This window comes from Aspergillus chevalieri, chromosome 6, assembly GCF_016861735.1.
Source record: "Aspergillus chevalieri M1 DNA, chromosome 6, nearly complete sequence".
Lineage (NCBI taxonomy): Eukaryota > Fungi > Ascomycota > Eurotiomycetes > Eurotiales > Aspergillaceae > Aspergillus > Aspergillus chevalieri.
Window position 1 is genome coordinate 2,223,010 of NC_057367.1, and position 12,451 is coordinate 2,235,460.

Here is a 12,451-nt window from a genome sequence, read left to right on the forward strand (position 1 = left end):
ATTGGATCTTTCCTATCATATGAAAAAGAAAAAAAGGAAGATCTTGGACTAGGAGGCTATGATTCTATGAATATTCATCTTTTTGTCTGCAAATGGGCGTCGTTTATAGACGACTTGATATACAGCATGTCTTGTTTTCTAATAATGGAAGATCATTTCACATAAATCTATCTTGGTTCTGCCATCTTCTCATGTAGGCGAACTGCGAACTGGGACTGTACACTCGCGGAGTTGAGAATCGGAATTGACTCAACCCCGTAGCATGATCGATACCCCAGGCTGCAAGGCATAAAAATCCAACATTTCGCCCTTCTTCGATTGAAACTATGTGAGTTTCACACCACGCACGCCCTGCCATGAGAACCTCAAGGTATTCCACTTCCCGGCAAAAAGCCTGCCAAAACTGCTCAACCGCCAAAGCAAAGTGCGACCGCAGAACTGGTCGCTGTACCAGGTGCACCCGCCGCGATCTCCAATGCACGTATCCTCAAGCGGCCTCCTCGGATGGGCCGTACAGCCCTGTACCTGATGCTCTGGGCCCAGAACCTGAGGATGGATTGTTTATGGATGGCAGTGCGGGGTATTCGGATTTTGCATCCACGGAGTGCATGGGTCGCTGGAGCTGTCCAGAATCAGTCCGCCAGTCTCTCCAGTAGTTCATACTCAACGGCTATGTTGCCTGGAAATGGGGTCTCGCACTGGAAGGTTTGGATTTCTCAGGACTTGAGCTCACGTGTCCCATCGACGTTGATGAGATTACCACCCATTGGATGAAGCCGTACATCCCCGGTCCCGGAGAGAAGATCAAAAGCTATCCCGCTGGCGTTGTTTCATTCATCTCTCGAATGTTGAACTCTTACACAGCTGTTGCTACCCGTGGTCGTGGACTAGTTCCCTTTATCCACTCCTCTCAGATGAAACATCCCCCCAGCTCGCCCCTGACAACGTGCCTGAGCCTGGTTCGGATGTGCCAGAACCCATTACCCCGCAACGAGGACGCAGCTGCAGTGATAATCCAGCGCGAAATGGAGAATATCACGGCAGTCCGCGAGAGCTACTATGACATGTCTCTACTGGCTGCATTCCAAGCGTATCTCGTGTACACAGTGGTCCTCTTTTTTCGCCTCAGCCAAACTGGCAACAATCACCTGCGCCAGGCAATGATCAATCTGCAGGAGCTTGCGCACGCTTCTTGTAGACGAGGACTTGTATGCGCTGCTGATCAACACCGGACCCGGCCCAGATGGGAAGAATGGATTGTCACTGAGGCGAAACGTCGAACTTTGTATGTGATGTATCTTTTCGATAGCATCCTATCTGCCCAGGAGGGTCTCCCTACCTATCTTGGTACCGAGCTGCATGGGCTCCCTGCACCTGCTGCCAAGTCTCTGTGGCAAGCGCAAGTTCGGGGAGATTGGGAACGGGAGTATAACATCTATTTGGCGGAGTGGATGGAGCAGGCTCTCACTATTGACGAACTCTGGCCAATTCCTACGGACTTGGACGAATTTGGCATTGCGAAGAGACGGGAAAGAGTTGATCATTGGCTGGAAAATATTGATGAATTTGGGACTATGCTCTATGCGGTCATGAGCTGTACGCATGGTAGTTGAGAGCTCCCGACCTCCACTTGAATGTAACCACGCGCGATATCAACTTTGACATAGCGCCTGGATAGCTTCGTCAAGGGAAATCGCCTTCAGGTTCATCTTGGGCAGAAGAGTGTCGAGCATAACCTTTTTGAATTCGGCATTCTGTCCTACCGGCAAAGCCACCACATTATCCGCAATCACAAAGATGTTGTAATCTAGGTCGAAAAGCCGGTAAATGGTGCTCATCACCACGCCAGAAAGAGTCAACCCCGGACTGCGACACGATTAGCCTGAGATATAGAAGAAAGGAAATATCACCCACAATAACCACAGTCTCAATACCCTGCGCCTTCAAAATTTGCTCTAAAATATTCCCCATCGTTGCAGCCCACCTAGTCTTGTGGAGTAAGACATCTTTCTCGTCCAACGTGAACCGGCCATCTATCTGAGCCTCGGGGGTACCAGCCTCAAAGGTGCCGAACGGTGCGATGAGGTCAGCGAACGGTTTGCTTCTCTCTACCTCTGGCTGTCCATGGCTGAAGCGGAGAGTAGTAAAGACGATCAGAGGACGAGGGGTCTTCCGGTGGACGGCGTCATTCCAGCGGATGTAGTTCGCGATCAGGGCTTGGCCTTCTGGGGTGTTTTCGATGGCGCCTATCAGGCATGACATCCAGTCTAGGTTGAGGATGGCGTAGTTTTGGCCGAATGAGTATGCTGGGGAAGTCGTTTTGCCTGAAGATGACGAGGTGGAAAAGGTAGCTTTCTTTTGTCGGTCTGGTGTGGGTTATATACAGCGGACTTGAAGGTCTCAACTCCGATAAAAGCGTCAAACCCGTTCAACTCCGAAGGTCTAAACGTTGGAAATCCAGACTTATAAACGGGCCCTCCTTCGATACTTTGCTCTCGCTTCGTTTCAGTCCTTACATTCTTTCAAACTTCAGTCACTCCTTCAATCAATTAGCGAACTATGTCTGCAAATGAGAATGAGCAACCCCAAAGCCATGCAATCCCGACGTCGGCTCCTGCAGAGACACCTTTTAGTATCTTCGACAAAAGACAAAAGTGGCTCATAGTAGTTATTGTCTCCACCGCGGCAACCTGTAAGTCTGAATCCTCAACATAGTTAAGCAGGCGTGCTAATGAACTCAAGTCTCCGGCTTCGCATCAAATATCTATTTCCCAGTCCTACCAACCATCGCCAAAGATCTCAACGTATCCCTGGAACTAGTCAACCTAACAGTAACCTCATACCTCATCTTCCAAGGCATCGCGCCCAGTCTGTGGGGCCCCGTATCCGACGTCAAAGGCCGCCGAATCGCATACACATGTACCTTCCTCGTGTTCGTAGGCGCATGCATCGGCCTAGCAGAGACAAAGAACTACGCCACCTTGATCATCCTCAGATGTCTTCAGAGTGCCGGCAGCACCAGCACCATTGCAATCGGGTCCAGCGTGATTGGTGATATCACCACTCGTGCGGAGCGCGGAGGGTTCATGGGTATTTTCCAGGCGGGACTGCTGGTTCCTGTGGCTGTGGGACCGGTGATAGGAGGTGCCCTGGCTGGATCGCTAGGGTGGAGGTCGATATTCTGGTTCTTGATGATTTACAGCGCAGTGTTTCTGGTTGTGTTGCTCGTTCTTCTGCCCGAGACGCTTCGGTCTCTGGTCGCTAATGGGAGCGTGCTGCCATCACAATCTAATCCGATGGCGCGGTATCCTCTGCAAGCATATCAGAAACTTACAACAGTGAACTGAACGCAGCGCCTCCACAGCTCGCAGCCAGGAAACGAGTCGACGTCCTCGGTCCTTTCCGCATCCTAGTCAGCAAACACGCAGCACCTATCATTTTCTTCCTTGCTATCTACTACGCCGTCTGGCAGATGAGCGTCACGGCCATGTCCTCCTTGTTCAAGGATAGATATGGCCTAACAGAGATCCAAATCGGCCTAACCTTCATCGCCAACGGCGTCGGCTCAATGGTCGGCACATTAATCACAGGCAAAATCCTGGACATGGACTATCGGCACGTTAAAGCCAAATACGATCTCCAAACCTCCACAGACACCGAAGCCTCAGCCATCAACCAGTCCCAAAAGAACAATGCCTTCCCCCTCTTAAAAGCCCGCCTCCGCCTGCTCCCCCACCTCTCCTTCCTCCAATCCCTCTCCCTCCTCCTCTTCGGCTGGACAATCCAATACCCATCCAGATAATAACCACCTTCATCACCGGCTGGACGGTCGTCTCTATGCAATCCGCCATCATGACTTATCTGGTGGATATGTTCCCCGAGCAAAGCGCTGGGGCGAGCGCGAGTGTTAATCTCGCGCGGTGTTTGTTTGCGGCGGGGGGTACGAGCTTCGTTATGCCGATGATTCGGGGCGTGGGTGTTGGGGTTGCTTTTAGTATTTGTGTTGGGGTGCAGGTTGGTGCGTTGGGTGGGTTGGTTCTGTTGTGGTGGTAGCGTTGTAGAAGATGAGAGATGGTGACTGACTTGAAACGGGGGAGTTGGGTGGCTGATTTTTTACTGTACAAGTAATAGCTGATAGTTGTAACTCGATCGTTAATTAGCATCCCAGTGATAATATGTAATCTTGTATAGAGGAAACAGAGAATTGGTATGAGAATATACTAGAGATCCTGACATTAGGGTCCGGGAAATCATCAATGACCAACCACTTTTTCATACAAACGTCGTATATCATAGAGAGAGTTTCAGAACATAATCACGCTGGCAAAGGTATCATGTACAGGCATGAGTAGGAGATAGAAAGAAGATAAACGCCATTCACCTAGTCAGAATGATGGAAAACAAATCATGCCAGATGCATCATCCCTCTCCCCGTTTGGGTATCCTCCTGAGTATATCTAGAATCGACCTCCGCTAACCATCACCTCTTCATCACCACTACCTCCCGCAGAACCAAGCACACCAGCTCCCCAGATGCCAACAATTCCCCACATACCGATCCGCCATCCACGGTAGAGACCTTGAATACCCTGTCCCTGTTTCTTCTTTTGCGAGACGGGTTTTTTGAGGAGTTCGTGGGCGCGCTCGTTCTCCGGCGGCGCGGTGGCGCCTTCTTCGTACACGATGCCCCAAATTGTACCGATGATACCGCGGTAGGTTTTCGGAGTGGGGATGATGGTTTCGATTTCTGCCGCTGGGTCTGCGGGAGTAGACGGGGAAGCGTCTCTCGGCGAGAGCCCAGAGGCACGGCTGGTGGCGGGACTCTGTCGGATGCTGGGACATGTGTAGCTTGCGATCTGGGCGCGGCGGAGGACTGTCTCGAGCGGGAAGCGGATGGCCATTTCCAGACCGGAGCCGAGGAAGGTGAACATGCTCCACATGGAGGGGTTCAGAATGGGGTCGAGCGAGAGGTATGTTTTTAGGAAGAAGGGTGTCGTGGTTAGGATGAAGTTTGGCAAACTGGAGTGCAGGATGGTGATGGGAATCAGGTGGCCAGGGATGGTCGAATTGGGGGTGGGAAGGAGTTTGATGGCACGGAGGAGAGACCGCGGGCCGTGCGTGGCCGGGGTGAGGATGAGGAATGTGCGGGCCGTGTCAATCGGGGCCAGAATGAGGGACGAGATGGACGAGGAGATAAATGACAGCACCAGCGTTGCGATGGGGGATGTCGAGGCTAGGATATCGGCCGTCATGGACGAGGCGATTTCCTCCTCTGGCAGACCGACAATTGCCGAGAGGAGGCTGCGAATGAACGTGTTGAGGGTCGGTAACAGCAACGAATAAATGAAAGTAGCATTCGAGGCTTTCCAGAGGGAAGTTGGTCCGCTGGTAGCCCAGAGCTGTGAGATGGTCTCCATCAATGAGGAGGGGTTTTTGAGGGACAAGGCATATCGGGATGATGTAGACGAGGGGATATAACCGCTCCGGTCGGTGATTTCACGGCGACGAGACCTTCCCCTGGAGTGAGAGGCCCCGGGAGACAAGCCTCTGGGTGCTGCAGATGTGAAGTAGCTGCTCTCATCGTCGGATGAGTGATAGTCCTGTTGCTGTCAGTATGAGTCTACCCCGCCACACAATGACAACACCAGCACCAGAAGTACCGGAAATGGTAAACATAAGCTATCACAACTCACATCTTCCTCATCTTCTGTAGTTCCATAGGCACTCTCTCCGCCACGGGGAACAGACCGTCGTCGGTTTGCTCTAGACCCCTCTTCATACGGATCGGGCACCACATACGCCTGCAGAATAGTTTTGGCAACATCAAACGGCTGAGCAGTCAACACAGTCGTGTACCGCCAGAAGGCCCGATTCACGGCATCCCGAATCCAGTCCGAAGCTGATGAAGACGAGTCCAGGTACTCGGAATAGTCCAAATCGGGCAGCAGGTCGCGCGCCGAGCTGGAAAACACCTGCGTGGAGGACGAGGGGGCGATGTCGGGAGTGGAGGCGGAGGTGTTGTTGTGCTCCAGGCCGAGAGAGGGAGGGATATAGTAGGGGCGTAGGGGATTGATGCCTTCGCGGGAGGCCATTTTGTGTATAGTAGTAGTAGTAGTAGTAGCAGTAGTAGTAGCAGTAGTAGTATAGGTTAAATGGGATGGTATGTATGTCATTTTGTGTCGACACAAATTGACAGAATCGGCCGATATCCGTGGAGAGTTCTGATTGGCTAGTCGGGTAGCCAGCAACAGCAGAACATACTTGAATCTGTGAGGCCAACAGGCTGCTCTTTCTCCTTAGGCTGGCGTGCACCTGCTTTTCTCGCTGCCATAAACTGGCAAGTGTACTCTGTATTCTGTACAGGTTATAATACTTGACCCCCAACCTTCTGTCACGCGCATGTTGACCGCCAAGCAGCCACTGAACTATGTACTTTGCACACCAACACTGGCATCATCTGTGGCAACGCCAACTGAAAGAAAAAGGGAAGAAAATTGACAGCCGCAACTAGTATCAGAGACTTTTCCATGAATGATATAGGACAATATATCATTAGCTTTCTTGACTTTAGTGAAATTGCAGTCGCCCTGTGTGAAAGCAGTAGTAGGTTTACCTACAATGCATCTGATGGAACTCTCCGATCTATCAAGCCAACTTGGATTCATGCTTGCAGCTGCATCTGGTTGAAGAACTGGGTTTTTGAAATGGAAATTTTTGGAATGGTTAATCCGCACTCTCTCTGTTTTTAGCAACGCAGATCTACAGGGATTTATGGGTCGTTCCGCTGGAAGGTGAGTGATCAACTCTTTTTGGTTATCATTTATCTATCTGACTTTTGAAATAGTAAGAAGAACCCAAGTGCTGGACTGCGCCTGAGCGAGCCGTCTATGGCCGACGACTCTCCTGGAGACAGGATATGCAGAAACCGATGGGGACCTCATTGGTGGCACTAACATTTCACTTCAAGGCTCAAAAGGGAGAACTGGGTTTGTAATTGTGGTCAAGTTAGAAGAGCTTGCTCCCAGTGACCGAGAATCCAAGATGGGTATTTTGAACTCCACAAATACGATAAAGATACTGGGAAGAGAACCAGGGTTGGAGAAAGACAAGTATACTTCTATTCCTTTGTTAATTTCTCTGTCAGTGACTAATATATACCCAGCAATGTATCGACTTCAATTGGTATGATATACTACGAAACAAATCTGACCTATGCATCACCCAAGAAAGACCGCCGTTGTTGTACCTCGATGGCCTGCGGCCTGCTCTTGAGAAAGGTGTGAAGCGACATTTGTTTTTCGAGTATGTATAGCAGAGTTGCTGTGAGGTTGGAATACCATCGTATCGCACTTTTGCCCATAATATTGAACGCAAGAGATTCAGGGCCGAGGTGAGCAGTGAGATTACTTGTAGGCTGTTGATGTTTACTTATGGGAGATGCTGCACAAATTGAATAGTGAAGGATTTAAGATAGCATCCTGGTTTGAAGCGTGCCAGTTGCTGGATATCCAAAGATTTGGAAAGGAAAGATCTTTGACATTTATCTTCTCATTATATGATACTACATTCTCTTCTTGTCCCTTCATCCATCAACTCAATAATTAAAGAAGTGACAGGCATTGACGAGGTGCCTAATGACCTCTCGATAGATACTCATGATGGCGAAGTAGCACCTCGTCTCCGCTGTGTCAGATGCGATTGATGAGCAAACATGCACCTCTTAAGCACGCTTAATCGTGGAGCGCATTGACTGCTCATCTGGTATCTAGCGCAGAGAATAATAATTCTATTCATCGACGCACTCTGCTATAAGAATCGATTTGGTTGTTCCAGAGTAATTAAATTCTTTAACATTCACAACAATTACCACTCCCACTTTGCCAGTCGATCCGTTCAACACGACATGAGCGTCCTCTTTCAGTTTTTCTTCTGACTCGGAATATCCCGTCTCCAAAGCTATAGTTGGGAAAACACGCTCCGAGACAATGACATAGGCGTCCGCTATCTTCTTACTGCCTTTTTGTTAGTGACCGTTGGTCATCGTGCAGACCATTTGACTCACGTCCCCATGTGACTGCCTCTGAGGTTCCGGAGGGTGGCATCGGATGTATCGAATTGGTAATGCAAGCAGCCTGCTCAAAAGACAGTGGAAAGCCCGTTCCTTCGCAATGAGGTCCTAGCCGAGGTGCTATGAGAGCGGTACCCTCGCGGCACCCTTGCGGCACCGCAAACGTTCTATATGACAATCTCAGAGTCAGTATGGTAGAGGGTATATATTCTGCTGCAAGAGTTATGTGTTATTTTTCCTTTTGTTTCTTTTGACGTCCAAGTTTGAACTCTTTGTCGTGAGTATCTCTATTTATCGTGGAGATCTCGCGACTCCGACCGCCTACCCGTTATCACTACTACACTGACCACGGGCTACCAAGACCACTCGTTCAAGCCGTGTGCATTGTTTACTTTTTACTTATCTTCTATTTGTATCTTTTCTTTTCAGTCTCTGCTCAATTCTACACATACTATGCTGCTCATGTTATTTGTCCTTCCTCCGGAGTAAAAAAGGGGTCGAATTTTTACCTCTATACTTCTAGTTTTCTGCCAGTCCTATTACTGTATGTATCCAAAAAACCCGCCGCTATTTCGGGTTTACCTTTTCTCCCTCTTCCAATAAGATCTACTCCAATTCGCCGCTCGAGTGCTTAATTTCCACTATAGTGCTCTTTTTGAATTATATACTATCTCTATATTCCAGCAAAATGTCGCTCTTCCGAGAAGCCTGTCACCAGCTGCGTCATATCCCCAAAACCGCATCCCGCACATATCTTTCTCGCCCGGCGCCCCGACAGTCCCTTTGCCTCGCGGACTCGTCCCGTCTGCAATTGTCCCAGAGGAATAATGCTGTTTGGAGAACAGGGTTGAATACGCGGTCGTTTTCAGTTACAGCCAGAGCACAGCATGGGCATTTAACCCCCCCGAAGCCAGGCGAGGAGTGAGTAGCGATGAAATCACTGCTTCAAGAGATTCCGTGCTAAATCGCGACAGGATCAACGTCACGATTGTCGATAAGGATGGCGACAAGCATGACTTTCAGGTGGCTGAGGGAGACAATCTGCTAGACATTGCTCAGGCCAATGACCTGGAGATGGAAGGTTCGCGTTCCCGGTAGTGTGGTAGAGAGGGGAGAAGGCGACGGGACTGACAGTGTATTTTAGGCGCCTGCGGTGGCTCCTGCGCCTGCTCGACTTGCCATGTCATTGTCGAAGACCCCGACATGTTCGACAAGATGGAAGAACCCTCCGACGACGAGAACGACATGCTGGATCTGGCATTCGGATTGACAGAGACTTCGCGCCTGGGGTGTCAGGTTCCGATGACCAAGGATTTGGACGGAATGGTGGTGCGACTGCCGAGCATGACAAGGAATCTGCAGGCCAGCGACTTTGAGCAGAAGTGAGATTTATACTGGGTATCGGTATTCGGAAGAGTGCATAAAAGTTAAGATATCATCTACGTCCATTCATGTTGGAATTATGAGGCTTGGGCATGACAAGGATTGAAGAACGAACTTTTAAGACAATGTACAGATCATATATCAATAGATAGAATCAAATCCTCCCTCCATAACGCCGAACATGCCTTGATGGTCAAAATGTATGAATAGAAACAGATCAAGCCTCCTCAATGTTCAACGGCTTGCCCTTCTTCCCACTAATCAAATCAAGGAACCCTTGTCTGCTAACCTCGTTGGCGGCCTTCTCTCGCTCTCCAATACCGATAGTTCCCTTCTTCCGTTCCTGCTTAGCAGCCTCTTCACCCCGAACCTGCGCAGCACGGACGGCATTGAACAACTTCACCACACCACGCTGCGCAATCTTGCGAAGACGCTTCTCCTCCTCAGCCACGGGACCGGCCTGGCCCCGCGCAATACCCTGGACATCGCGGATGCGACCACGATCCAATTCTTCCTTCTTCTCTGCCCGGAGTTTGGCGCGCGCCTGTTTGTCAAGTTTCTCGTCTGCGAAATCGGTTGTCGTTTGGGAGGCAGCCTTACTGCGCGACAGGACGGGGTCTGCGCGCGCGGAGGTGGGGAGCTTGGTGGACAGAATCTTGGAAATAGACGTCGAGAATGCGGAGGGGTCATTTCTCTTCGGCACGCTTCTTTCTCTAGAGGCACCTTCGTCACCTTCTCCTTCATCAGACACATCCGAATTGTCACTCGCATCCTCCTCCTCGTCGTCGCCGTCAGAGTCTGCATCGCTTTCCTCTGACTCTTTTGATTCTTCCTTCTTCGCGGCTTTCGGTTTCTGGTTCTGTCCTAACGTCTTGGTCTTCTTTTGCGGGGGCTTCGCCTTCATATCGTCCTCCGCGTCCGAATCGGCCAGACTGACAGCTTTGAAATGCGTCTTTTCGTCGTCATTGTCCTCCTCATCGGAGCTGTGGTATTCGCGCTGCTTTCTGAACTTCTTACTGGGACGGTTGGTTTTGCCCTGCATGCCATCCAGGACCTTGCGCTTCTTGGCGACCGACGAGGGAGCCATCTTGAATCAATTAAAAACAAAAATGTGCAATATGAGAGTTGTTATATTGTCGGCGTTTTTCTTCGTTTTTCTCGTCGAACTTTTTTTAGGCGGAGAGTGTAGCGCAGTCTGTGATTGGCCTGCCGACTCTCCGCATTGATATCGCTTCGGGTGGCCTTTTTGGCTGTCATCTTCGACACTGCGACAGTCTACAAGTCTTTGGTGGTACACAGCTGCTACTACTGCTTTTCTACTCTCTTTTATACTGTTCATACCGTCGACATGGTCCTCCAGGATCTCGGGCGGCGCATCAACGCCGCCGTCAATGACCTGACCCGGTCCAACAATTTGGACGAGAAGGTGAGTTCTACACAGCTATTGTGGTGGGATAGATGCTAATAGTCTAGGCATTCGATGACATGATTAAAGAAATTTGCTCTGCCCTACTATCAGCCGACGTCAACGTCCGCCTCGTCCAGTCGCTGCGCAAATCCATCAAGTCCAGCGTGAACTTTGCCTCCCTCCCACCAGCCGTCAACAAGAAGCGATTAATCCAAAAGGCCGTCTTCGATGAACTGACTGCCCTGGTCGACCCGCACGCCGAACCCTTCCGCCCCAAGAAAGGCCGCTCGAATGTGATCATGTTTGTCGGATTGCAGGGTGCCGGAAAGACGACTACCTGTACCAAGCTGGCCCGGCATTACCAGATGCGTGGGTTTAAGACGGCGCTTGTCTGTGCGGATACCTTCCGTGCGGGTGCTTTTGATCAGTTGAAGCAGAACGCGACCAAGGCCAAGATTCCGTACTATGGTAGTTTGACGCAGACGGACCCCGCGGTTGTGGCGGCGGAGGGTGTGTCCAAGTTCAAGAAGGAGCGGTTTGAGATTATCATTGTTGATACAAGTGGTCGCCACAGGCAGGAGGAGGAGCTGTTTGCTGAGATGACTCAGATTCAGACGGCCGTGACTCCCGACCAGACTATTCTCGTGCTGGACAGCACTATCGGTCAGGCCGCGGAAGCGCAGTCGGCTGCGTTTAAGGCGACGGCGGACTTTGGTGCTATCATTATCACCAAGACGGATGGACATGCGGCTGGTGGCGGTGCAATCTCCGCCGTTGCAGCGACACACACGCCCATCATCTACCTTGGTACAGGTGAGCACCTCATGGACCTCGAACGCTTCGAGCCCAAAGCCTTCATCCAGAAACTCCTCGGAATGGGCGATGTCGCCGGCCTCGTCGAACATGTCCAAGCCGTAACCAAGGACTCCGCCGGCGCGAAGGAAACCTACAAACACATCTCGGAAGGAATCTACACCCTCCGCGACTTCCGCGAAAATATCACCTCGATCATGAAAATGGGCCCTCTCTCCAAACTCTCCGGCATGATCCCGGGCCTGTCAAACCTAACCGCCGGCCTCGATGACGAAGACGGCTCCCTCAAACTCCGCCGCATGATCTACATCTTCGACTCCATGACGACGGCCGAACTCGATGGCGACGGCAAGAACTTCGTCGACCAGCCCACCCGCATGGTCCGCATCGCCTGCGGAAGCGGTACGACAGTCCGCGAAGTCGAAGACCTGCTTTCGCAGCACCGCATGATGGCCGGTATGGCGAAGAAGGTCGGCGGACAGAAGAAGCAGATGCAGCGCGCGCAGAACATGCTCAAGGGTGGGAATAAGGACCAGCAGCTGGCTGCTATGCAGAAGCGCATGGCCAGCATGGGTGGTGCGGGCGGTGGATTGCCCGGGATGGGCGGGATGCCCGGGATGGGGGATATGGCGAAGATGATGCAGATGATGGGAGGCCAGGGCGGCGGTGGTGGGTTGCCGGGACTTGGGGGGATGGATTTGCAGAGTATGATGAGCCAGATGAGTGGGTTGATGGGTGGTGGTGGTGGACGGGGGAGGGGACGGTGATCCGTCTTTTCA

At 51.1% G+C, this 12,451-nt stretch overlaps 6 protein-coding genes across 6 annotated transcripts; 3 read left to right on the top strand and 3 right to left on the bottom strand.

Moving 5' to 3' along the window:
• Window positions 1-770: 770 nt before the first annotated feature.
• Window positions 771-1,613, top strand: ACHE_60798S (uncharacterized protein; the record flags this gene model as incomplete). The annotated part of the gene is made up of 1 exon (XM_043282012.1): window positions 771-1,613. The coding sequence occupies one exon, from the start codon at window positions 771-773 to the stop codon at window positions 1,611-1,613; it is 843 nt and encodes a 280-aa protein (XP_043139434.1).
• Window positions 1,614-1,652: 39 nt separating this feature from the next.
• Window positions 1,653-2,262, bottom strand: ACHE_60799A (uncharacterized protein; the record flags this gene model as incomplete). Its single annotated transcript, XM_043282013.1, has 2 exons — window positions 1,653-1,866; window positions 1,985-2,262. The coding sequence occupies 2 exons, from the start codon at window positions 2,260-2,262 to the stop codon at window positions 1,653-1,655; spliced, it is 492 nt and encodes a 163-aa protein (XP_043139435.1).
• Window positions 2,263-4,457: 2,195 nt separating this feature from the next.
• Window positions 4,458-6,092, bottom strand: UGO1 (mitofusin complex protein UGO1; the record flags this gene model as incomplete). Its single annotated transcript, XM_043282014.1, has 2 exons — window positions 4,458-5,600; window positions 5,694-6,092. 2 exons carry the CDS (start codon window positions 6,090-6,092, stop codon window positions 4,458-4,460), a joined length of 1,542 nt encoding a protein of 513 aa, XP_043139436.1.
• A 2,664-nt stretch (window positions 6,093-8,756) lies between these two features.
• Window positions 8,757-9,454, top strand: YAH1 (ferredoxin family 2Fe-2S iron-sulfur cluster binding protein; the record flags this gene model as incomplete). Its single annotated transcript, XM_043282015.1, has 3 exons — window positions 8,757-8,989; window positions 9,043-9,149; window positions 9,213-9,454. The coding sequence occupies 3 exons, from the start codon at window positions 8,757-8,759 to the stop codon at window positions 9,452-9,454; spliced, it is 582 nt and encodes a 193-aa protein (XP_043139437.1).
• A 214-nt stretch (window positions 9,455-9,668) lies between these two features.
• ACHE_60802A (rRNA-processing protein RRP15) lies at window positions 9,669-10,538 on the bottom strand (the record flags this gene model as incomplete). The annotated part of the gene is made up of 1 exon (XM_043282016.1): window positions 9,669-10,538. One exon carries the CDS (start codon window positions 10,536-10,538, stop codon window positions 9,669-9,671), a length of 870 nt encoding a protein of 289 aa, XP_043139438.1.
• A 261-nt stretch (window positions 10,539-10,799) lies between these two features.
• Window positions 10,800-12,439, top strand: SRP54 (RNA-binding signal recognition particle subunit SRP54; the record flags this gene model as incomplete). Its single annotated transcript, XM_043282017.1, has 2 exons — window positions 10,800-10,877; window positions 10,925-12,439. The coding sequence occupies 2 exons, from the start codon at window positions 10,800-10,802 to the stop codon at window positions 12,437-12,439; spliced, it is 1,593 nt and encodes a 530-aa protein (XP_043139439.1).
• Window positions 12,440-12,451: the final 12 nt, after the last annotated feature.